This window comes from Ascidia mentula, chromosome 9, assembly GCF_947561715.1.
Source record: "Ascidia mentula chromosome 9, kaAscMent1.1, whole genome shotgun sequence".
NCBI classification, from domain to species: domain Eukaryota; kingdom Metazoa; phylum Chordata; class Ascidiacea; order Phlebobranchia; family Ascidiidae; genus Ascidia; species Ascidia mentula.
In genome coordinates this window covers 4,025,881-4,052,428 of record NC_138574.1, presented here as the reverse complement: position 1 = coordinate 4,052,428, position 26,548 = coordinate 4,025,881, and the positions used below count along the sequence as shown (strand labels likewise).

General features: G+C 34.9%; 2 protein-coding genes across 2 annotated transcripts; one reads left to right on the top strand and one right to left on the bottom strand.

The window, feature by feature from the left end:
* Positions 1-17,410, top strand: LOC145912915 (phospholipid-transporting ATPase ABCA3-like). Its single transcript, XM_083000362.1, has 37 exons — positions 1-241; positions 631-800; positions 1,331-1,447; positions 1,532-1,666; positions 1,918-2,113; positions 2,175-2,275; positions 2,711-2,839; positions 2,924-3,027; positions 3,206-3,322; positions 3,522-3,639; positions 4,328-4,501; positions 5,766-5,833; positions 5,976-6,089; positions 6,364-6,546; positions 6,750-6,879; positions 7,203-7,357; positions 7,562-7,717; positions 8,006-8,186; positions 8,600-8,682; positions 9,066-9,262; positions 9,565-9,710; positions 9,962-10,068; positions 10,429-10,525; positions 10,644-10,745; positions 10,810-10,938; positions 11,283-11,469; positions 11,759-11,963; positions 12,294-12,507; positions 13,024-13,170; positions 13,388-13,581; positions 13,924-14,055; positions 14,724-14,912; positions 15,208-15,395; positions 15,859-16,029; positions 16,286-16,470; positions 16,555-16,643; positions 16,849-17,410. The coding sequence occupies exons 1-37, from the start codon at positions 69-71 to the stop codon at positions 16,984-16,986; spliced, it is 5,421 nt and encodes a 1,806-aa protein (XP_082856488.1). The 5' UTR covers positions 1-68; the 3' UTR covers positions 16,987-17,410.
* LOC145912916 (uncharacterized) lies at positions 17,325-26,368 on the bottom strand. The gene is made up of 24 exons (XM_083000363.1): positions 26,192-26,368; positions 25,965-26,082; positions 25,793-25,908; positions 25,129-25,387; positions 24,572-24,780; positions 24,161-24,265; positions 23,983-24,093; positions 23,204-23,375; positions 22,655-22,749; positions 22,471-22,559; positions 22,116-22,188; positions 21,825-21,936; positions 21,248-21,476; positions 20,953-21,071; positions 20,661-20,756; positions 20,510-20,584; positions 20,175-20,288; positions 20,009-20,095; positions 19,667-19,750; positions 19,246-19,395; positions 18,280-18,946; positions 18,086-18,206; positions 17,600-17,844; positions 17,325-17,531 (listed from the first exon to the last, which is right to left on the bottom strand). Exons 1-24 carry the CDS (start codon positions 26,291-26,293, stop codon positions 17,495-17,497), a joined length of 3,585 nt encoding a protein of 1,194 aa, XP_082856489.1. The 5' UTR covers positions 26,294-26,368; the 3' UTR covers positions 17,325-17,494.
* Between the last annotated feature and the right edge of the window lie 180 nt (positions 26,369-26,548).

Below are 26,548 nucleotides of genomic sequence, written 5' to 3'. Positions count from 1 at the left end.
ATTTCTTCAATAGGCATGTATTAAGCGACTTAACTTTAGGAAATTCTTTATCTGATTCTAACCTCAAAATGGGGTTTGGCAGTCAATTGTCATTGCTTATGTGGAAGAATTTTGTACTTCAAAAACGAAGACCGATTGCAACATTTTTTGAGCTGTTGTTGCCTATTTTGTTTTCATTGCTTCTTGTATTTATCCGAGATAAAGTAACAGTTACTGATCACAAAAACATGACAACCTATGCGTAAGTTTTCATCTAATACTGAGTTAAAACAAAATTTTTTGTCTTTTTTTGTTTTTTAACATTTCAAAAATTATACTGTACATACTTTCTGGTGTATTGATGCTTTAGATTTGCAATAGACATAAATTATTAGTAAAATGACCTGTCCAATACATCGATATTAGTTTGTAAGCGGGATCTTTACAACTTAAATACTGTATATATCTTATACATGTATTATTGCTTTCAGCAATGAAAATGGTGTGGTCTTATTCTTACATTTTTGCACCACAAGCTTTTTTTACCTAATGTACGATACCAAGTAAATAATGTTTTGTGAATATCCTTGTAAAATGTAAAGCAGCTATTTTTACCTTATATTTTGTACTTGGAATAAATTTGTTTTGCAGTGAATTTTCTGTAATGGAGCTCCCCTATTATGGGCGTCCTCCTTCTAACAATATATGGCAAATTGCTTATGCCCCAAAAGATGTGCAATGGATCAATAATGTTATGAAAAGAGTCGAGGAAAAACTGAACACCAACTTAAAGGCAAAAGTGGCAGATGAGTGTGGTTTAGGTACAGAGGATTTTCTTATTATGTCCAACTAGTTTAAAATATGTTTGATTTCTCAGTATTGCCTAAACTGTTTGTTTGGATTCCTAATTTCATAGTTTTTTAAAGTAGCTTTGTAGTATATTTCAACTTAGAGTCACTATTGATGACTAAAATACCAGTATTCCACAAACTTTTCTGCTATGCATCCTTGCAAGATTATTTAAGGGGGTCAGAAATGTCAACTAAACTTAACCGTTCTATTCCAAAATTGTCAAATATTTAGTTGCATTGTTTCCATAATACTTAACATGCATGTCCAGGTCAGCAGTTTATTCCCAACAACTAATTAGTAGCTATTGGTTGTGGAACTTTTTATATTTTTCAATGAAACCTTAGGGTTCCAAAGAACTCATTTTTTTAGAACTCATTGAAGAAAATATGCAGCAGTTTGTTTTATAACTATGGTAAACAAAGAAAAGCATGGTAGCTTCTTCGACTAAAACAGAACAACACCATAGCTATATTTATGAGCTTTTATGTGATATTTAAAGGGATTACTAGCACTTTGAACGCGGAAAATGGGAGTTTGGGGTTTCCACATGATGGCATAGAGGTTATGGACAAGGACATGCAGGAACTGATCCATACCCAGAAAAATGCAATATTTGGTAAGACTTGGGTCATCTACACTTTATTAAATATCCTTCCTAATGTCCTAAAGTCAATGAAATGAAGCATGTGTTTTGTTGCAGAATGTTTAAAAGCAGGTTTATCACCTCAACCTGCCGAAAAACTTGAAAAAATTGCTAACAACCAAACCTTGTCACTGAAACATCAGTTTCAACAAGTTTCCCATTTACTGTATGGCGGGAACACAAAAGTTGAATGTAAGCTGAGACTTTCTCACATGATAACCAACAAACTAATTTCCTAAACTTATGATACAGCAAAATTAAAAAGCCTGTGAATACTCTTTTAAGGTTGATTGATATTGGCCTGAATTCTACACAAATTGTGATTCTTTAATATATTCAAATAATGCACTGTAACTGTCTTAAAATATTGTACCTATATAAAAGGTTCAACACCATTCAATATTATTGAATTATAAATACATCACAAAACGTCTTTTTGACAGTGATGCCGTTTTCAAGTGAGGCCTCATTTTTGTCTTACGTAAAAAATGACACAAACCTGCACAAGGTCTTGGCTGGGGTCATGTTTCAAGGAGATTTTACCAACCAGAGCATGCCAGATGATTTAAATTTGGCACTGAGGTTTCATTCTAACCCTATAAATAATCCTGCTGCTGCTTATGCTGATCTAACAGGCTTGTAAGTTGTGCATGCATTAGTATAGAATTGCAAGTTAATGAAAGGGAATATGTTTTTGCAGAATAAACACCTGGAAAACACATTCCTTGTTTCCACTTTTTCAAGTGCCAGGACCAAGAGAAACAGACAACCATGGTGAATCTCCAGGTTATTACCAAGAAGGTATTCAATCTTTTTTATTTTCTGTATTTCATTGGGTACAAGATATAACAAATGTACAATGTTTAAGCAAACTGAGTACAAGTTGCAAAAACATTTGGAAACAGGCACCAGACATTGGGAGTTAAGCTGGTTAATATTAGGTCACCACAGTAATATGTGGTGTTTATGCACAACGACTATTATCAAGTCCAATTTATCAGACCACTATGTGTGTAGAGAAAATTACAACATTTGTGGTATTTTAAGGAAAGGATAATTTTGAACACGAAATTGTTACACAATGCTTGAAAACTTATGATTTTGCCCTGTAAATGTTTGTTTCAATAAACAAATTATGAATTATTGTTGGTGTAAATTAATGTGACACCTAAATTACCTCCATGACTTGTTTAAAATTATAATAAAGTATATGGTAACTGATCATTGTGTTTAAAGGTTTTCTCACCCTTCAACACGCCATATACAATGCAATTGGCAGTGAGTTTTCCAAAAAAAGTTTTGGTCAATCAACCATAAATCTAAAGCGATATCCCTATCCCCCGTACCTTGACGACGATTTCATATGTGAGTATAACTAGCATGTGCTTACAAGAATATATTTTTAAATGGTTGATGTATGTTTTGAGTGATTTGTTTTTATTTTTTAAGTGGCGATTCAACGTACTCTTCCACTTCTCATCATGCTGAGTTTCTTCTACACTTCATTGATTATAGTGAGGAGTATTGTACAGGAGAAGGAATCCAAAATGAAGGTAAGGTTTGGGAATAATTATACCAAGTGTATGACTGTTGCTAACTGTGTTTTCTGATCCACTTAATGTGTTGAATGCTTGTAATACTTAACGTTGTTTGTAATACTTTTGTATACACAACCTAAAATTACTTCAATAAACTGTCATTTTATCAACTGTGTTCATGTAATATTTGCAGGAATACATGATATTGATGGGTTTATCAAACTGGCTGCATTGGTCTGCATGGTTTATTAAGTATCTGGCATTCCTCTGCGTTTCCTGTATCTTGATGACTGTTTTCTACAAAATACCTGTAAGTATCTCTCTTGCTTGTTCAAACTAAAGTGAAGTCAAATGGTGCAATGCATTTTTATGAGTTTCAGTTCCTCAATGTGGCATACTTAAATAATATAGAACTTTCCTTGTGAATTTGGTTTACGTTGAAAAGAAACAGTCAATTGTAATTTGATACAGTCTACCGTTCCCACTTTTATTGTGTTGTTTTGTTGCAGACAACTTACGGAAGTGTCCTGACTAAAACAGATGCCAGTGTAATGTTTGTTTTCCTCATACTGTTCTCGGCAGCAACCATAAACCTTTGCTTCCTTTTGTCTGTCTTTTTTTCCAAAGGTTTGTTTTGTTGACTTGCGGCACATGTTGGAAATTCTCAAACTACATACAGGCTGTATATACATAAATCAGCCCCACTTAATAGTTCAAAATACTTCTTGCATGCTGTTTTTATACATATATTGTTTGGTAATGTTTGGATTTCGTTAGAAAATATTTTCAGCTAAGGTGTTGTTTTATGTTTGGCAAACTCAGCAAATACAGAGACCTGCACAAATTTATTAATACATGCTAGCCAGAGCTAATTTTATGGTCCTTTTCCTGTCTCAACAGCATCCCCACTAACTGTCACTTAATTACTGCACAAAGCTGTTGATTTAAACTTTATGAGCACTTTAGGTGTTGAGAAAAGCCAGTTTTAGCACCAAACTGTTTTTATACATTTCCTGGACTTCCTGAAACTGTGGCCGCTTATCCCAAAGTGAACTTAAGTGCAAGAACACTGCTGTCTTAAATCTTAAATGCAATATATATACTATATAAATGATTGAATTCCACGGTTTCCCTATGCACAAGCTTAATCAGTGTCCTTTAGCTACTTGGTTTAGAACTGATAAACCTTTTACAAGTTATTACAAAATGAATGTATTTGACATTTTTTTTAACAATTTCAAACAACTATGTATTTTTGTTTAGTAACATTTACCAAGTGTTCCATGTAATAAAAAGTTGTATTTATACTTTCCAGCTAATGTTGGAGCTGCAGCTGGTGGCATTCTGTATGGCCTGACCTACATGCCATACCTGTTTATGCAGAACAGCTACGATCAACTGAGCCATTTTATAAAAGTTTTTTCATGTATTCTCTCCAATGTTGCCATGGCAAATGGCTGTCAACTTATTGGCATGTTCGAAGGGAAGGGTGAGTTCCCAAAGTCTTCTGAACAAGTTTTGTCGCAAACAGAATGATTGTTTGCTGTTTTTAATATTAGAAACTACCGTTGATGAATGTGGCTTCAAATAAATTAGGCCTTGTTGTGCTAATCAGATCCAATGGGCAACACCCAGTGGTGGATCTAGGGGGGGTGTTTAGGTGTCAGAACACCCCCCTCAGCATTTTGGCTCATTGTTTTATGGGGTGTGAAAGTGCGATTAATTTCCCGCAACGCAGGAACGAACACTACGGTCAAGAGTTCGTCTCCGCTGTTTTTTTGTTTCTCGGCCGTTGGTCAATAACCCGTCAACAACACTGTTTTCGAAAGCGCGACTTTATAAGTTTATTCATTTCTGCCACAATTACTATACAGAAGCCGCACCCTTTAAGAGTTGTAATTGTTTGATAAAATTGCACCAAAATAAATGTAGCTAAACGAGTATTTTGTAATTCGTCTGTTTTTTTTTATATATTTCGCAAATTATCTACTGCTAAAACATCGATGTGTATTTGGTGGTGCAAGACCACGTCCTAGACCATTACAGATTTGTTTTTAGAGCGGAGGAGGGGCGGAATTTGTTTGGGGAATTCCCCAATTTTCCGCTGTAAACTAAGGTTAATTGTTATCGAGCATTGCAAAATACGAACGCCAGTGTTGGTGCGAATCGTCACATAAACGGTGGCTTCCTGGCTTACGCAATTGCGTAACACTGTGGAACACTCGATGCGAGTTTTTGCGGTAGTGTTTGCGCTGTAGTTTCATTACCACGACTTTGAAAAAAAGGTTTAAATATAGGTGTTATCTAAAAGGAATTAAATGTGGGCTTACGTTATCAAGAAAACATACAAATAAAAACTATGTTGCATGCGGTAGACTTATATTCCTCTTTGCACATTTACGAGCGCTAACAGTTGTTTTCAACATGCGTAATATTGGCAACGTGTTCAACAACTAAACTGGTTTCCACCGAAATTTAGACAAAAAATTACAGCATGATAAATGTCCGAAAATTTTAATCGCATCTAACGGCTTCTTTAATTAGGTACCGAAACCGAACACCCCCCTCATATTTTTCTAGATCCGCCACTGGCAACACCTATATTGTTTTTGTTTGCAATTCTGATCATTGAAACTAGACTCATGAATTATTTACTGTCTGTCTTGGTGCATTCAAGGTAATGCATTTTTGTCACCATCCTGTCTGCTAAGTTCTTACAAATTGGATTATTCTACACAATATTACATTTGTAGGTAGTGGTCTACAGTGGAGCAATATCAACAGTGGTGTTACAGTAGATGATAACTTTACAATGCTAGAGGTGAGAATAAATGTTTTGTCCAAACTTTTTCAAGAAGTTAAGCTTAAAGACAAATCAAAAATGTACTTCACATCTTTTTGTGTACCAACTTTCCAACTAATCAAAACTAACCAACTAAGATATTTTGCTTTAATTTATGTAGGTGTTTCTGATGCTGCTGGCAGATGCTGTCATCTATATGATGTTAGCTGTCTATATAGAAGGGGTTTGGCCTGGGGAGTATGGAATACCAAAGCGATGGTATTTTCCATTCACGGTAAGAGGACAATGGACAGTAACAAAGTTAAAATCTGTAAATTTTCATTCTACCAAGAAAAATATTTTAGTTTTTTCATGGCATTGAGGGAAATAACATGAAGGTAATCTGCATCATAGACAATTGTGATACTAAACAAATTAGGAGATAATTTTATATTAAAATACTATTTTACCACATAAAGCTTTACACAGTGTCATAAAAACGAACCCTTGCATTACTCTCACTCTTGACAATCAGGTATATGGTTGTGTAACTTTCAACCTGTATGCAGAAAAGCTACTGGTTGGGTGCTGTTAAAGGAAGAAAAGGGAATCCAACGACTGTAGTTGAGGTTGAAAGCAATGATAATGCGGCATTCGAAAATGGCTGCATCAATGGAAGTTCCAACAACGAGTATTTTGAAGATGAACCGCGACAACTGGAGAGAATTGCAGAGATTAAAAACTTGACGAAGGTAAATAGTTTGAGTCAAACAAAACTTGTTTCCCAACAGAGTGATGTGCACTTGGATTGTTAACACAGACTATGCTTTAGATCAACTTTTCTTTTCAGCTTGTTTTGAGTTGAGTTTTTTTTTTCACAACATAATCTTTTATGCAGCTTATTTATTTTCTTGTGGACATCCCATTGGAGATCTTTGTGAAACTTTGTTTATAGGTTTTTAAAACTAATGGAAAGGAGAAGGTGGCAGTGGACAAACTGACATTCAATATGTATGAGGGACAGATCAATGTTTTGCTGGGTCACAATGGTGCTGGAAAAACTACTACTATGTCAATGTTAACAGGTATTTAAATTTCCCTATTACTTTCATGTCTATTGTTCCTGGCAACTCACAAAACATGCACATGTTTTATGACATTGGAAGTGATGATACCATATAAAACTTTCTGCACCTTGAATGCATCAAAAGTAAATATATTTTGCCATATATTTTTGGGGTTGTTTTGTATTAATAACAAATACACAGTATGGTTGGCTGATATGAAGTCACAGTAAGCCAATTATGACATGAGGTTCAATGTCTTCAAAAATTTGTATTGTGATATCAGGCAAGCACAAATCAGAAAAGTGCTACATCGAATTTGCAGTCACTGTATTTGTGTTTAGGATTTTTCCCACCAACAAGTGGTGAAGCCTACATCATGGATCACAGCATAATAACAGACATGACGGGGGTACACAAGTCATTGGGATACTGTCCACAGTTTAACATACTCTTCGATCTTTTGACAGTAGATGAGCATCTGTATTTCTTTGCCAGGGTATTGTACAGTGTTTTCATAATTGACGTTTCCCTTAAAACTATATTGTGTTGTTGAAATTATTAAATGAATATAAAGTTACTTACCACAACATCATGTAATTTTAACTTGTTTCTGGATGATTTTCCTGTTGTTAATTGTAAAAATGTCAACATCTTTTAGGAATAAGAGTAGTTGAAAATTAAGGGATCTTTTTGATTGCAGTTAAAAGGTTACAGTCGTAAACTGGCAGAGGGATGCAGTGAGTTTACTGTCGAAATGTTAAACTTAAAGGAAAAATGGAAAGTCCAATCCAAAAAACTCTCAGGAGGAATGAAACGGAAGCTGTCAGTAGGAATTGCATTGACAGCTGACCCAAAGGTAAATTTTTCCCAGATATTCACAAAATGCCAACATACACACTACCATTGCTTTGTTCCTAAAGTTTATCCTAAAAGGTGTATTTGCATTTAAATATATGTACAGAGAAAGACCATTATACTTTTTAGTTCAAAATGTATTAATTAAATATCAAAATAGTTAATACTTGAATAATTTTGGGTCAGTATTTTTGTTTTAAATATCCATTCCCAATTGTTCAATCAATAGTTTTTTGCATGCATTTTTAACTATCCATACCCATACATAAGTATTCCCCTTTTCCTGAAGTATGTCATCTTGGATGAACCAACATCTGGGATGGATCCTGCAGCAAGAAGAGCCATCTGGGAAGTCATCCAAAGGTACAGGAGCAAGTGTTCCATGCTCATATCGACCCATTTCATGGACGAGGCTGATTTATTGGGAGATCGAATTGCAATTATGGCAGATGGAAAATTAAGATGTGCAGGTTAGGAAAAAGCTACAAATATGCAAACATTGTCACTGTCCGATTAAGTCACTAAAATTTGAAAAATCCGGCCACTCACTTTAGAATTGTCTTATCTTTGCATTATCAAATTACTGCAAGTATTATGTATAACAATGAAGCAACAAGCTTAGGTTTAATATCACCAAATATATTATTTAAAAAAATAGATTTCACTTACAACCTATAAGCATCATCTGTTTCATCAAACCGAAACTTAGTTGACATTGTCAGCTAGTCTCTAAAACCCCTATTTTATATTCATTTTACCCTTTGTGGAAAAGTAATTCTCTAGCTTGATTGTTATAACTCGAGAAAATGTATTCTCAATTACAATTACAGAGAAATCACACTGAAAAAGCACTGAAAAGTTTTATAAATATACATGTTTTTAGGTTCATCCATGTTTTTGAAAGGCAAGTTTGGTGTTGGCTATCATGTCGTGCTTACCAGAAATGACTCTTGTGATATTGGCCAGGTATGACTACTGTTCTTTCTTTGAAGTGCTTTTTGCTTAGGAATTAACATGTACAAGCAATAAGCCAACAATGATCAGTAAGGGGCAGACAGTTGTGTACACAGTTTCCACTTATCAGGTCTCATCAGTACAGCTGGTAACTAACAATTGTCTGGCTACCTAGTTTAGTACGAACTACCAAAGACAAACTACAGTGGAACACACTGTGACTAAACAACTGCTAGGAACCAATAGTGTTTCAGCTCTATTTCACGAAAATTATATACTAGCAACTGATGGGACATAATAGGTTGAAACAGCATGTACAACTCTCTTTCCCAGATATTTTATGATCTCATTAACCTGAAAATGCCATGAAAGGATCAAGAATTTTACTATTGCAGTTGAGTGATTTCTTTCAATCACGCATTCCTGAAGCATTTCTTGAAAGAACTGCTGGAGGTGAGGTGTCTTTCCTCCTGCCCATGAACTCAACCTCCCACTTTCCCAACCTCTTCAAAGATCTTGAAGTCAACGCAAACAAGCTTGGCATTGTCAACTTTGGTGCCTCACTGACAACCATGGAAGAGGTCTTTTTGAGGTAAACAGAATCGTTTTTTACGGCAAGCAGTCTATTGTCACTAAACTGCACTCTTCTGGTATATTGGCACTGATAAAACTGTATTGATTGATTTTTACTTGATTTCCTTGTCTTATCACACCTGAATATTTAGACAAGGAAATAACATAAAGTTCCTGTTTAAAAAAAAACACTCATTTTTGATAAAGGCATTGTTACAAAAAGTGCAGATCAAATTTTGTACCCCCAGACTGTTTGCATTGGAAAACTTTGTTCTGAATAAACCCCTTTTAATGAAACTTAAAGTAAAAATTTTGGTGTAGGGTAACTGAAGATGCCGATAGTAATTTGGAAAAAGTGAATCGTCGGATGTCATCACTGCGTTCAGAGCCAGTAAACCAGACATCAGCGGCAGAAGATGTAGATGAGGAGGAAAGTCCCTATACTCCTTTGCAAGGATCCAACAGACGTAAGTTAATAACAAGGTCATAAGTTTTCAACTATTATTATCTGTAGCTTTGTTTTGCAAATGTCTTTCTGATTCCAATTCTGCAACACATTCTTGCAGTTTGCGCAATAATTTATCAAATATATGTAAGCCAGGAGTCAATAATATGACAGAATTATCAAATAATTTGTTGGTTATTTTTTATGTGGTACGTGGTTTGTAGTGTGTACCTTATGCTACCATGCATATTACTGTGTTTCTTTAATTTGCAGAATATCTTCATTCATCGCTTCAATATAACACTGGCATCGTGCATTGGTTCCAACAGTTTTATGGACTGTTTATAAAGCGAGTTTTGCATTCAAAAAGAAATTTCAAGGTTAGGTTTATTGCTGTTTTACCTGGCCAAATAATACTGAATTTTTCACCTTTTCCAACACTATTGTTACTTTTTGCTGAACTATATCTTAGATCTGTTTTGCAAATGCTACAACATTTATAGATTCTTTAAATTATATTTAATATTGTATGGGTGTGTAGTCAAATCAGCAAGCTTCTAAAATTTCACTGAAATTCCAGTAGTGATATTTACCAAGTAATATGTTTGGTCTGTTTTGGAAACACACTAAAATTTAACAAAACATACACATTGATAAATCGTTACATGTGCTGTAATGGTATAAGAAAATCCAGTTCTATTTATCAATATAGAAATGAACCACAAAATTCGTCTTTTCAGGTTGCAATTGCACAAATTTTGGTACCAGTTGTTTTCGGAATCATTGCAATTTTGAATGCAAAATTTCCACCATTCGAGCAAAACAACATTTCTTTAGGTAAGATTTATATTTATAACCAAAAGAGAGTAATTGCTACTAAAATTTTTGCTTGATTTTCATGATTGTATTTTTAACCAGAAGGTGTGGCAAAGTATGTAATTTTTTCCAAACTTAGACCTTTCTGTTGATGCATACGGACACAACAATATTTATTACACCAAGACTCCAAATTCCAACTTCACAACACTGTTCAGTGAAACATACAAGAACCAATTTGGTAGGAGATTGCTAAAGGCCACTGAACTTTGTGCCATACATTAAAAATGCTTTTACCTTTTCAGGGCCATTAGAGAAAGTGTCACAACTAGAAGAAGGGACACTTGAGCAATCGTTGTCTAAAAACTACCTCAAACAGGGTGGAGATTTCAATTCAGAAAACCTAATATCAGCCTCATTCCATGCAGATAAAGGTGTGGTTAAAGATTTTATTTTTAATTGAGATTGTGCCTGTTTTCCACATTTTGCTACAACAATGTTTTGTTTAACAGTAATTTCAAATGACAGTTAATAATTGTCTTTATTATTTCTTTGGTTAATGTATTGTTTGTCTCAAATAGGTTTCTTTCCAATTCAAGTTAGTAATGTGCCTGGTACATGCATTGTTTCTCCAATGCTGACAATTTAAAATCATTTGCCTAATATCTGCAGCTTTTATAGCATTGAAATTACCTTCAAGACTAAAATATTTGTACAGATAGATTGACTTTAAATCAACATATAAACAAACTTCAAGTAATGTATGTTCTTGTTACAGAAGCCAACACATCCCACAGTATAGCTTGGTTTAATGATCAGGCTTACCACACTCCAGCAACTTCTCTGGCTTATGTTGACCAAGCATACATCAGAATGGTTACCAAGCAACATAATTTCACAATCAACCTTTACAATCACCCAATGCCAAAAAATTCAACCAACAGAGTTGAAGAAGCTCTTTTGGGGTAAAAATATGTGTGAAATGCAAAATGCCACATTCGTGGAAATTATTTTTAATGTTAAAATGTTTTTGAAAAAGACCTTAAATTTCGTCATGTAACATCATTGCTATTTACACAGGAAAGCAGCATTTTTGTTAAAAAAATTTTATTTGTTCAGAAATATGTAGTAAAATGTTACCAATTTCCACTGTTTTTTCTTTAAAATTTACATTGCCCCCCAAAAAATTGGTTTTAAACTTTATATGCAACAAATATATTTACATTTTCAAACAAACAATTAAACTTTCTTCAGGTCTTTGTCAGGTTTTCTAATTGCATTCAACATTGTACTTGGATTTTCTTTTCTTGCTGCATCATTTTGTTTGTTTCTGATTCGAGAAAGAGTTGACCGTTCATCTCTTCTACAAACCCTAGCAGGGGTTGATCCATTTTGCTTTTGGTTCTCAACATTTGTCTGGGATTTTGTCAACTTTATAACACCATGTCTACTGACTTTGGTAGGTGGACTTGCAAATATTGCATGTGATAATATGTGTCGTGTAATCAGTTAAAATTGTTACATTTTAAACGCATAATATTTTAAATATTGACACAACTTTTTTTTATACAATCCTAACATATTATTAAAATAAAAACTCTATTGAATTTTCAAATGTAAATTAATATTTTTTTGCAGTACTAATGAATAATGTATGTGCCCAAATACAATATGCATAGTTATTGCAACAGCTGATGTAACATTTTACGTAGCTTTCCAACTAAAAATCATTACCTAAATTCATTGGCATGGTGAAACATTTATCATGACACAAAAATTTGTCTTTCAGCTGACGTTTTTCGCCTTTTCTGTGACGGAATTGTCTGATCATGCTGGCATATGTTTGTTGCTGTTCGCACTTTACTGCTGGGCATCATTGCCACTAATGTACTGCTTATCTTTCCTTTTCACTGTTCCCTCGACCGGACTTGTACGCATCACCATCTTGAACATTGTTACTGGACTTGCATCAATCATCACAATCAATGTGCTGCGTTTGTTAAGTAAGATATAACTGTATTTTTTAAAATAGACTGATCTTCTGGCATAAAATTAGCATGCTGTATTCTTCTGACGTTTTCGCCTGCCAAACAGTCAGACTTTATCAGGGTTTGCTGATGGCAAACAAAATGTGGAAAGTAGGTTTATTTCAAGCCAGAAAATCAGTCTATTTTAAATTGTGACATGCATGGCAGCAATGGTAGTACAAAACTGTATTTTTGATAGAGCTGTGACTGTATTGGGTCATCACAATTTTGAATAACTTCTGATAAAAACTTACACTGTGGCGTGATCAATTATGAAAGTAAATATATTACTTTTTTAGGCAAGTTTTCATACAAGTTTGAATACAGAAATAAATTAACGTCTCTATACTGGATATTTAGTCATCCCTAAAATCACCTGAGCAAAATAATGCTTTATGTAGGAAAAAAATGCTGCCTGATACTACACAGTCACAATTTCCATACAGACTACCGTTTTTATGAGCACAATCAAATATTTTTTTCCTTCTGTAGATTTGATACATGTGGCAAACATATTGGATTGGATATTCCTTTTCATGCCACAGTATTGTCTGGGCCAGGGGTTATCTGATCTCTACATCAATGATAAACTTGTTAATATTTGCACTCAAGGAGTGGAGATCATTTGCAGAAACCTAAGTAAGATGCATGAGTATTGATTTGCACCTTAACTGTATGAGAATCTGGCTCTCAGTTGGGCATTTTTTGTGTGTATTGTTGTTTTTATTTTTGAATATTTGTGGAAACTGATGATGCATATGCCATTTTTTTCTAAATAAGCCCACTGACACAAATTAGGGTCTTCAAAAGACATACGTAAGTATTGTTTATACTAAGTTTTAGTCATCTTTTACAGGCTTAGATTTTCAAACCAACTTCCTTGCGTGGGAACAATATGGAGTTGGACGGTTTGTGGCATTTCTTGGTGCCCAGGGAGTTGTATTCTTTATAGTCTTGTTCGTTATTGAGTATGAACTTGTTCAAAAATGCTGGAGATTTTCATATCCATTGAGAAAGCAGTTGTGCTATGCATGCTTATGTCGAAAAGAGGTTGGTATGTGTTGTCTAAAAGGCTGTTCTGTATTTAGCATATAGATGTACAACGTTCCTGATATACATCTCACATTTTGTGATGTTTTTAGGTTCACATCGCATACTGCTATTATCTGATATTGGTTTTTGTTTTTTATTTTTTATTTTTAATCACACTTTCTTTTTGTGTTTCCCTGTAATAAGTTTGTTAAAATTTAGGTTTCTTGTTGTATGTATTTTACCAAAAACTTCCCTGTGTTGTAAATAACATTAAAAAAATCTCCATACAAACTGCAGACGCAGACAATATAGGCCAAGCTAAATTTTGTTGTCAGTTTAATTCAATGGTACATTTTTTAGATTGTTAACACACCAGTTGCTGAGAGGTTGCATGAAGATGACGACGTGTATAATGAGAGGAACAGAATTAGCAACTCACCAATGCCAAACCTTGTCACCACTGACCGACTAATTGTTAAAAATCTCACGAAGGTAAAAACAATTGAGAGCTGCAGACACAGTGCACACTGTTTTGACCTGTAAGGTCTCATCAGTGCAGCTGGTAACTGTTGCACTGGGCTACCATTCTTATTTAAAATGAATCTAAATATTCTTATATGTAATCTTAATATTTTATATAATATCGATTGAAACTTTGTACAATCGAGTATTTTATCAATTTGAATAAATCTGAATATATATTCTGATAATTGTATGCACTGCATTTTTTTGTTAGCCAATATTGTACCCATAGCCTATTATAATTTTTTGAAATTTAGTACATGTACTTTACTACACCCTATACTTAATGGCAACGTTTTGATTTCCACAACATTATGAATGTTACCATAATGGCTTCACATTGTGCAATGTATGCTGGTGACATGTTTTAATTGTTTTACACCAATATTTTTGTTTGGGTGTTTTTGTAAATGTTTCAGTTAATATTATTGTGGTTAAAAGAAAGTTTGAAAATTCCAAACAAATCTATTTGAAGACATTCTGCAAACACTATCTATGATGATATTTTCTTGGTTTATAAATACATTTAAAATTTGTGTACGTATGAATTTTTGTCACTGTTGCCAAATCAAGTAATTGTCCACTCTGCCATATCAAAATGTTCTCATGATTTTTATTAATGCTTATCTGCTTTGCAGGTGTATGACCACAACTTGGTTGCCGTTGACAACCTATCTGTGGGTATTCCTGAGGCTGAATGCTTTGGTTTACTCGGAATCAATGGAGCTGGTAAAACGACAACATTTAAAATGCTAACTGGTGACTATAAGTCAACCAGAGGAACAGCATTTGTAGATGGTTTTGATATACAACAAGACCTCAGAAAGGTAAGCATTTTTTTTTATTCTCTCTAGTTAAATAAAATAAAGATTTACTTGAGATTTTGATGTATCGAGTATACTCTAGTGATTTTTTTTTGTACTTTATATACTTGTTTTGTAGACATATCAAAATATGAGTAAACTAAATAAGGATTTACCATAACAGTGTGAAACTGTTACCAATCAGTTTGCTACAAACAAATAAATATTTTTACATTATTCTTATACTATTCATATATGCATCAGATAAACGGCAATTAACATAATTATTTTCATCAACTTAACTTTTTTGTGAACACAGGTTCAACAGAGATTGGGTTACTGTCCACAGTTTGATGGCCTTATAGAGCAAATGACAGGAGCAGAAACATTAAGAATGTTTGCACGTCTTCGTGGCGTACCAGAACATGACATTCCTGCGTGCATAAAAAACTTGGGAAGAATTCTGTATTTTTCTGAACATCTGGATAAAACCTGCCAAACATACAGGTTTGTGGCATTGGATTAGAGTTAGAACTGGTTCCTTACATAGCTCACCCCCCTAGACTAGTAAAGAATATCTTCAACAAAATTACAATTTCCCAAACACTTGGTTGTTGCACAGCACCAGGTCGTATAATGCATCAGTATGTTTGAAGAGACGTTTGGACATACCTGCTTCTATCCTATGCAAAAAAATTGAACAAGTTTCTTTGTAGAGCAAAGTCACGAACTGAAACACACTATCCCAGAAAAAAACAGCACATGCTTAAAACAGTAATTTGATGACATAGTGCAAGCATTAAGTAAACTGAGGACATAGTGCAAGCATTAAGTCCTCAGTTGCCTTATAATATCACTGATTTCCAAGCTTAACAATATATTTTACACAAGTCCTAATTCTTTGGCCAAAAGAAAACTTTTAAAGAGTACATTTTCATACTGAGCTATTTAAGAGAGCAAACCTTTTCAGTGGTGGCAACAAACGTAAACTGAGCACAGCAATTGCGCTTGTCGGCAATCCTCCTGTCGTACTACTGGATGAACCGAGCACAGGAATGGATCCAGGTGCAAGAAGGATGTTATGGAATGCATTAACTGATGTCAGGGCCAGTGGATGCTCCATTGTCATCACATCACATAGGTACATAGTTTGTATTTGATATTGTTTACAATCTATACCCCAACTTAGTGATTGTTTCAATATTTCTATTGCTGTTACCTTGCTTATTTATAAAAAGAATAATTTGTGGATAAAACAAACATTGGTTAACTGATTTTTTAGTTATATAATAGCAGGTTGCCATCAACAGTGCAAGATATATCACTGACTTCATGCATTTTAATAAAAAATTTTCAACCTTTTTTTACTATCCATGGCTTTTTTATTATTACGACAGCATGGAAGAGTGTGAAGCACTGTGCACCCGCTTGGCAATAATGGTGAACGGACAACTTAAATGCTTGGGTGGTCCACAGCATCTTAAGAATAAATTCAGCCAAGGGTTTTCCATAGACATAAAATCATCATCACCAACCGACGATTTGACACCAGCGAAACATCACATGACAAATAATTTTCCTGGTTAGTGTCTGAACATTTTAAATTGTATTCTTTGCTGCATGTCTTATTATCAAGGTGAATATATGTATATTTTCTTGCCTACAGGTTGCACATTGAAAGATGAGCATCCAGGGTTGCTGACATACCATGTGTTACAATATTTTCCCAATGGAGAGCAATTGAAACTATCCAAAGTAAGAACTTAAACTGTGAATATTCAAAATGGGCATAGGGCATTAGTCTATACCTTATTAAAATGTGGTTTGTACATATTCAAATTGCTGGCTATTTTAAATCTTCAAAAAAAACAATTTAGATATTTTTTACCTTGTACTTAGCATATTTCTGTGGCAATACTAGGTACCAGTTATGCCAAACATGCACAACTTTATTTTTCAGGTGTTTGAGATAATGGAATCTTTCAAGCAGATGGAGTTGTTCGACTACACAGTATCTCAAACCACACTAGAGCAAGTGTTCCTCAGCTTGGTACGATGGCAAAGAGAAGCCGATGAACACCATGAGTCGCATGCTTAGTTATTTGTATTGCTTTCTCTACTAGTGCAATGTGTTTTAGCATCTTCTTCTAGTTCAGAATATCACCACTGTGTAATTACTGTGTCCGGTTAATTTAATCTTTTAAACCAGGGTTGATCTGTCCCATTTTGTGGCAAGCGCTGCATCACTTTTGCACTTGCTTAAGGCAATATTGCTTTACGTATTGATGGCCGAGGAAAATCTGGGGAGGTAAATAAGGCCTGTTTTAAACTTTTTTGGCATCCCTTTATGACATTGTTTTTTTTTATCTTGCCAAGATAATATTGTTTGTATTCCATCTTAGTAAACACGCTTTTAATTCCGTCGAAATATCAATGCAGTGTTGATAATAATTTTTATTTTGACGTCAGTTGTAAATAATATTGTCGTCAATGATGTTGAGAAATAAAAAAATCAACTTTCATCATTTTGTTTATGTACATGAAAAGACAACTGCGGTAAAGCAAAAAAATTTCACAGTGCGGCAACAAGTTTCAAAATCTTTTCTTCACCACGAGAAATCACTTTCATTTTCTTTGGACTTTCTGCAGGCAAATAAAAAGTTATTACAAAAGCCATAAAATTGCTCACAAAGCAACAGTTTCTACTGTACCTGCTTCCTTCTGATTCGAATGAAATTTGTGACCCCGACTGTTCGAACACATCCACCTTATCTTCAGGAAAATCATCATGAGATTGAGTATCTAAAGCTGCAGAGTGGTGATCTTCATCTTTTTGATGTTGTAACTCAACACTCTCATCCTCTTCATCTCCAAAATCAAGTGCAGGTCTGTTGTTATCTTCCCATTTCAAAACAGCAGAAATTGCATCATCATCGAATGATTTCAACTCTGGAATCTAAAATCCAGAGTGCTTGTGACCATTGGACAAAAATGCATAATCATGGTAATGATTAATCGGTGGTACATGAAGATGAGCCTATGTAATTGTCCGGAAATCAAGAAATTTAAAGATTTGGTCAGGTTTGGCCATCACAAACTTTACAACAACATATTTAAGTGCACTATTCTGGCTGCATATTGTATTTTTTTGCACAAGTAGTTTTTCAGTTTTACATAAAGCAACCACTAGGGCTGACCTGTTTTTTTATTGAACTCTTGCTCTTCGATTTTGAATCCGATGGCAAGTCTATTGACACAGATGAAAATCCTGACAATGATTCCTCTTGCTCCGTTTCATTTTTTTTTTTTCCACTGTGTCTGTTTAAAATTACACATGTTTTATATACTGCGTTATGTTTGCAAGTTGTAAGGTAACAAATTAAAAAGTAACCTGGGTACACTTTTTGTGTCCTCATCAGCAGAATACAAATCATCTTCTTTCTGCATCTTAAATAAAGGAACATCTTCTTCCTTGCTTCCAACACTTCCTGATTGAACCTCCTCATCCACCTCCGACACATCTGATGCACTTGAGTTGCTCTTCGGTTTCCAAGATGTTCCATCAGCTGACGGTGATGCAGAGTAGAAGGAATCCTCCTTGTTAGGAGCAGCAGCATTTGCTCTTTTTAGGGCAACCGGAGGCAAGGAGGGTAGTGTCCGTGTCGCCGCCACAGGAGGAAGCTGTTGTTTTGAAGATCCAAGTTCCTCCTTTTGGGGATTATTTTTTCGTACAGTATCAATGTGTGGTTCTTCTGATGAAAGTGAGGACTTTGATTTAGGTGATGAAGCACCAGATTTCACATCCAGCTCCTCAATGGGGAGTTTGAGTGAGTCCTCTAATAATGAGGAACTAGATCTTGAAGCTAATTCCTCCATTTTAGGTTCAAATCTGGATTGAAATTTTTCTTGCGAAGCCTGATCTTGTTCTGTAAAACTTGTTTTTCCAGAGGTTTGTTGGATCGGTGCCAGTTTTTGTTTGGTTGGCAAATCTTCCATGTAATCACCAACAGTTTCTCCTTGCACCATTTCCCTATCAGCTGAAAGCTGATCAACGTTTTCTGCAACAATGATAGTCTTCAGTAAAAGATATTGCATATTTTTTAAGTTTGACATATTTTCATTTCCAGGAAAATTGGTTCTTGGATCAAATCAATAGGATAATATAACACTCCATAGTTTGCATTTTTAACACAAGATTTGCAATTATTTGTCAAAGTATTGTGTGGCAAGCTGTTCTGGCATTTTTGAAGGCAGTAAAACCACAAGATTGTTCCAACTCCTGTCTATTTTTTACTTGACAGATATGTAAACAGTATTCTAATCTAAAATATATGGATAAATGTGCGACAAAACTTACCAAGGGGATCTGATGGGAGATCAAGTGAGTCCAATGTGGAAGACGTTGCTGATTCAAGAGATTTATGGGAAACCTCTAGCGCTTCAGAAACCTCATTGACGACTTCTGGTTCCATCACCACATTTTGTGGAGTATTTTCAATTGGTTTGTCTAAAAATATTTAAAATTAAATTACCATCAAAACACACTTGTTACATATCCTTTTTTATGGAAACTACTTAATATGTGAGTACTGAAAGTCTCCATTGAATCAATGTATTTGTTTTGGTGAAACAAATCTGTTTAAAGTTTCGTTTCATAAACTGATGTTTTGGACGTTTAGGGTTTAGATTATTGAGGTCTGGCTATACATAAAACACAATCCACTATAATACAGTAGTTCACATAAAAGCCTGAAGATAAAATGAGCTCTAAAATATACCATGGTCAGTAGGTTGTGGTTCTTCGTCTATAGGACTTATGGAAAAGGTACTGGATGATGATGACAATCTTTCTTCTCGAGAATCTATATTAATCACAAAATTTCAACAATGAGATTAAAATATAAATGCATAGTGGCCAAGAAGCATTGGTACAATGGCAAAAAATTAGCTTATCACATTGCTAAGATGCCATCTCTCATTGTTTAATGCCCAGTTTTTTATGCAAGATTTAAATCATAGTTTAACTATTGATCAGCAAGGTGTTGTGACAAGCACAAAGATCGTTTTTTTTTTAAAGACAGCACATAAGAACGTAACATAAAGTTAGCTCTAAAATTTACCATGGTCAGGAGGTTGTGGTTCTTGCTTTACAGGTGGATTTGTGGAAAGGGTACTGGACGATGATGTTAATCTTTCTTCTGAAGAATCTGCACAAACCACATATACATGACGTCAGTTCTTGATCAAAATGTTGACACTGGGGAAAAAATGCACATGATAACTTACCATGGATTGCATCTGGGGCAACTCCAGATCCTTTGTATGATGATGCATCAGGTTGAACCTGAGAGGCGAAAAGTTGATCAACATCTGATGTTTTATCTTTGAATTTCAAGGAACCTAAGAAAGAACAAAGGGGTAAGAAACCAAGGGCCAGACAGACTATTCGGAATGTGTCATAACTGTAGTCAATTTATACATCTGTTTGAGAAAATTTTTCTGTGTTTTTTTTTAATTGAATGACACTGTTCCAAAAAATATTTTATTTTACCATGGCTTAAAATTAAGTGTACTACTTTCTGCACTTTTTTTGGAATCAAGCACAAAGTCAACAGCCTTACCATTGCTTACAGCCATATCTATAACAGGAAGAGATTGTGCCAAAATCCCAACCGAAGCATCCTCTTTCAAAAAATCTGTCGTATAACAAAGTATGATGTTACTTTTTGTTGAGAGATTCTTTCTGCACAATCACAGAGCACGGAAATTTACCTGGAGCAAAAGTATAATCAGTTTTTCCACCTGGTAAAAGGTCAAAATCTGGTTCTTTGGAAAGAAAGTTTGGTTTGGTGGGAGTTTCTGTTTTTACTACAAAAAATATTTGGTTTTAATTTTTCTCTGAATTCTGTAATAAGTACTGAATGTAACAACACATCCATAAACATGCAACACATTTGCAGCGCATATGCTTCACAATACATCTGTTATGTAAACTACAGACAAAAATATTATTTTTATGAAGGTATTACACAAATGTAATAGGCCGGCTTGCAAACAAACTTACCCTTTTGTTTTGTCAGGGTGGATTTTTTGGGTGAAAAAAGAGATTCTTTGAAATTTTTCTTCAAATATTGATTGTACTGTTGAGTAACTGATTCCGATTCTTCATCCAATTCCTTTAGTCTGTTTCAACATAAAAGTTAGCAATCCGAAATGCCAACTAGGTGTAATACTTCAATTCCGAAGTACTTGAATTGCAAGGAAAACTTAACAAAACCAAACTGATAACCCCAACACTCACAACAATATTTTCTACAGCAGTATTAATGAAACCATAAAAACAAAAATTCCAGTGACACCTTTTCATGAGACCAAGTCGAATCCCAGTAGAAAGTTGACTGTTTCCTCCAGTCATAGGCAGAACAGGTGGTTCCAAGGTCTCGTACTCCCTGAGGAAGTCTTTTCGAGTGGATCGATAACTGGGTTGTTCAGGCATTGAGTATTCGGGATGAGATTGTCCTCTAGATGGGGCAGAAGGGTATGTAGGTGGAATGTATAGAGGTGCTTGGGCTGCATCACTTCGAACAGCTGAAAACATCATGGCCTGTAAACTTACACTCAATACTTAAATAGTTATTGTATTTATTGACACAAAACACATTTGAGGGATACAAGTCCTTCGTTTTTACAAGTAGAGATACGTCTGTGTGGTGAAACATCATTAGTTTTTCTATTTCAATTTCAAGAGTTTTTTCTGTAAAGTTACCAACCGTACAGCAAATCATGAGGAAAGTTGTGCCTATGCACAATGGTACCAAATGTTACGTCCAATTAAAAAAATAAATCAACCGAGGACAATAATCAAATAGTTAAATTGCCAATTTAAAATCAATCAAGATCAAAATTGTTTTTATCACATAGTTTTGCTTTACTCACTGCCTCTGCTGTCCTTAAGGGCTCTTTGCATTTGTAGAATCATATCTTCAAGTTGATGTTGGCGAACATTCTGCTCCTCTCTGTCCCTTTTCAAATTCTCAACCTCATTTTTCTAAAAAACATTGCATGGTCTGAAGCATTTATATTATCTCATGCATTCCATTTTTTAAAAAATAAATGCCAAAACATATATTAAAAAGTTTGTGCTATTTTAACATTTAGTGCTTTGTTTAGAAATTTGTCTGCTTTAAAGAGTTTCTGTAAAGCAAGTCCAAAAGTGTGATTTTGTACCAATTCATCTGATTCTCGACTTTCCAGGCGTTCTTTTCTTGTTTTCTGTTCAATCTTCATTGATTCCAATTGTCTTCAAATAAAAATAAACAATTGAGTCCGAACCATTGAAATTAGTTTGGACCAAATAAATAAACCACAAGTTGGGAGTTAACTATTCTAAACACGAAAGCCAGCTATTATGCTGCTAATCATCCTTAGTAGACGTTTCGAACACTGCTGCGTTCATCATCAGTACATTTTAGAAATAAGCCACATCAACAAAGCACTGAGGTAGGCAGGCAACTGAATGAGCAGAGTTGGGACTATTTGAACTTTGAGAAACAAGTGAATTCCTTAATTTCATCCCAAATACCTTTCCAGCTTGTAAAGGTGTTCTTTCAGTGTCAAATTTTCCTCTTTGAGCAACTTGTCGTCTCTACCTTCCTTCATATCAATGGCATTCTGAAAATAGTGTTAGTTTAACATAGTTCAAGGTAATGGAATGGAAGTAGATTGTTGGATACAAAGTTGTAAATTTGGATCACAATGAACCAAACCTTCAATGCGGCAACTTCAGCTTTCAGTTTATCAATTTCTACAGATTTTCCATCCACTTCTTTGATAATTTCCACCATCTCTTTGGTGGTTATTACTGTAAAATTACATTGTTAACAAACGAAAGCAATATAACAAAGTGATATTACAGTTTGGAAGTTGAAAACAGAATAATGCAATGAGGTTAACATAGGCCATTTTCACTAAAACATACAAAGCAATCTGATAAATCAATTCATTTTTTTTATCATAAATTATTTTTTATTTATGACAATACCATCAGCAAAACAGAGAACAACCTCGAATAAAAAAGAACAGCCTGGACTGACTTACACAATCAATTTTTTTTTAATTTTGGTTATTGCTTTAACCACTTGCATTGTGATAGAAACGTGTCATATGAAAGTATTGTGAAATGGTGGTCTGTTGGTTTATGACAACATTATATAAAACATTAATTATTCTGAGACTATTTTCATGAGTGCTTTGGAATGTATCATATGAAAGTAAGTAAAATTAAGCATCAGCGTCTGCATGTTTTTGTTTAAAACCTTGTTTTCCGTCTTGTGAGTGACGGAGGGAGTCGGCTAGAGTTGAAACAACTGAAGGTTGTCGTTCATGATGAGGTTTAACTGGTGGGACTTCTGGTAAATGTTGTGTTCCCCGGTGGCCAATCTCCTGTTGAGCTTTCAGCAAATCTATTTCCCTCAGCTTCATATTTTCCTACAACAACAACATGTGTACAATAAGAGGAATATTAATATTACATGCAATGACATGATCGGCAGGATCGCCCCACTGCGCAGGTTCTGCTTGGCGATCACAGCTATCATGAGGTTTGCAGCCCAGGCAATGCAGCCTAGCTGGATCAGCCACTTTTTCCTGACAAGTGGGAGCGAGATTTGAAAAATCAAGCTCCCGATGAGCTACAGGAGCTCAGTTGGTAGAGCGTTGGGTCTGGTTAGCCCAGGGTTATGAGTTCAAACCTCACCGGGAGCTTGATTTTTCAAATCTCGCTCTGACATGTCAGGAAAAAGTGGCTGATCCAGCTAGGCTGCATTGCCTGGGTTGCCAAGCCTGAAAACCTCATGATAAGAGGAACAGTTTAGAATAGCATGCTTAAAATTATGCTCAATTTTTTCCACTGATTAAATGATAATATATTGTAATGTTACAATTTTATAACTGGACTATCAGTGTGATCCTAACTTATAAACAGGACAACTAAAATAAAAAAAGCATTCTTTGGTTTATGTCATTTGTTGCTGTAACAGAATAACAAGAATATAACGATGTTTACATATAACCAAAGCCTGGATAGTCAATTTACCATCTGGTTGATAAATTGTTCTTTTTGATGAAGGGCATCTTCCCTCGACCTGATTTGATCAAGCTCTCTCAGTAAAGACTGTCTTTGTTCGTGCATGTCCCTCTCCAGTTGCTAATGGAAAGACGCAAACAAGGTGATCAGCAAACCGAAAACACATTACAGCATATTGTTCAGCTACTTCTCTATGAACTGTAAGCCGATCCACAGCTGCCTTCTCTCTGGCACTTAGTTCAGTTCTCCTTGCTTGATATTCTTTTTCCAAAGAATTTATCCGGGAACTTATCTGGTAAAAATCAAACAAATAAGTTCAACATACTTTTGAAGGTCAAGCAAACTGGGGAGAATGATTTGATAACCTGCTATTAACAAACTAGCCAAAAACAGTTGAAACACTGCTTGTTTTCCATTGATTTCCATTAAGTGGTTATTTCTGTTGATATAATCATTGCATCTTTAGGCATCTACCTTTCAGGTAATTTATAGAAACTGTATGCTGTTGCAAACACATAACAGCAAAACTGTATGACAAGCAAAGAAAATCCATTTTAGGGTAGGGAATTATTATTGTGAGATTATTTTATCCTTTTACCGCATCTTTGGATTTTTTGGCTTCCTCCAACCTAACTTTAGACAACTCTGAAGTTTTCCAGTCTTCAAAAGCAACTTTTACTCTTCGATCAGCATCTTCTTCTGCCCTCTTAATTGCTGATGCCAGGGTACTCACAGTTACATTTGGATCTCTCTGTCTTCTTCTGTAAGATGTCTTCATGTCATCATCAATAGCACGGAGCTTCTCAGCTGGAAAAGGTGTTTACATTAACATGAAAAATGAATTGACCCAAACAAAACTAGGACATGGTGGACCTTTTTATGGAGATTATTTATTTTAAGTCCTATATAGACATGGTGCAAAGAATACGGTATATACATGTTAAAACTAATGACAAGAAAATCACTTGACTTACAAATGCATTTAATATATACATATATATTCATTCATTGGTTTATTTTTGCCCAAAGTATTTCAGTATAAAAATATGGGGAATGCGAGAGTATGGGCAGGGGGACGCTGGATTAACCTTCAGGTTTTCGGTGCCAAGCGTCACCCTTGGTCTAATTACTTAATATGTAATAATGCTTTCTTACACAAAGTCATAGGTTTAATATTTTCCAATTCATCGCTGGTCATATTCTCCTGTTTGTCAATTGTGAAATCCCGCTTAATGGATAAAGTCGATAGCTTGGATAACAAGTTCCACAAAGTGAGATTTTCACGGCTTTCTGGCTGTTTTGGGGTTGATGAATGAGGCAAACTAGAATCATTAGAACTGCTTGAAATGTCATTTACTTCCAAATCATGAGGCTGCATACCAAGTCTTGACAGCAATTCATCTGTTAATGATGCCTAAACATAGAGTTTGAGTAATAATTTGTTGATTCCAGGAATGTACGCTTGTATTAAATAGTACAATGAGATGCTAAAAACACCGATCTTTCTGAAGTCGTTGTCAACCCCTTGTTCTACATATGCACTTTCTTATACATGCATTTTGCATCATATATGTTGATTATCATGAATTCCTATGAAGTACCATTCTGGAATTAGGTCCCTAAAAACCCATTGTCGGTTTATGTTCAAGCACAATGCCTGCAATGTCAACAATGCTAATAATGGGTTTTGGAGACAAAATGCCCACAATGCTGATGTTGGGTTTTAGAGACAAAATGCCCAAAATGGATTTTTAGATATGCTACGATTAGTAGTGACAAAAATTCTAAATGATATTTCAAAATCCATTGAACAGCTTACGGAATATCTGCTAAGTCCAGATTCTTGTTGAAACAAAGATAAAGTGTAGTGATAGTGACTTTGCTTGATGTGGTGCAAAACCAAGTTGTCTAGTGCTTGTTGAATCCATGGCTTGGCTGTCAAAAATGTTAACAATCAAATAAGTTTCAAAAAAATAGAAACACATTCTTACTTCTTCTTTCACGGATTGTTGCAGCAATCAGATCAGATTTTTGAGATTGGTCAAGTTGCAGTTTCTTTTTGCCTTGGGAACCCCTGAGCTCATTGATCATATTCTGTCGAAGTTGTCCCTGTTTAAATAAACAATTGACAAAAAGAAAGAACATACGAAAAAGACACAGGGCAACAAGAACTTGCAACGAAGCATAACAAACACAACAGCAGCATCCAGCATATTACCTTCAGTTTGTGCAGAACTCCAGTGGCTTGCATACTTTGGAATATCTGACTCTTCAATTCCTCCGCGGTTAAACCGCGTTGGCTCCCTCTTGATGCGTCCATCTCTGTATTTTGATCAATCAGCTCAATACATTTTCATAAACAGCACAACTACAAAACACATTTGTTTTTAAACGCAGCGCCAACAACAGATTTTTCGGACTAAATATGCATTGACAACGATTCAAGCGTCGTAGTTTTAAATATGCAGACAACTGCATTTAAAGTAATTTTTTCTCGTTTATGAAGTAAAAAACGTTTTTGTGAGCATTTTAAGCTTACTATCTCGGAAAATGCAAGAAAATGTGGCTAATTGTA

Coding starts and splice junctions, on each gene's coding strand:
- LOC145912916 (XM_083000363.1), bottom strand. CDS start 26,293: ATGGACGCATCAAGAGGGAGCCAACGCGGTTTAACCGCGGAGGAATTG. Junction 20,585..20,660: donor TGATTATACTTTTGCTCCAG/GTAAATTTCCGT, acceptor GTTATACGACAG/ATTTTTTGAAAGAGGATGCT. Junction 18,947..19,245: donor TCTCCCATCAGATCCCCTTG/GTAAGTTTTGTC, acceptor TCATTGTTGCAG/AAAACGTTGATCAGCTTTCA.
- LOC145912915 (XM_083000362.1), top strand. CDS start 69: ATGGGGTTTGGCAGTCAATTGTCATTGCTTATGTGGAAGAATTTTGTA. Junction 1,448..1,531: donor CCAGAAAAATGCAATATTTG/GTAAGACTTGGG, acceptor GTTTTGTTGCAG/AATGTTTAAAAGCAGGTTTA. Junction 16,644..16,848: donor AGCAATTGAAACTATCCAAA/GTAAGAACTTAA, acceptor TTTATTTTTCAG/GTGTTTGAGATAATGGAATC.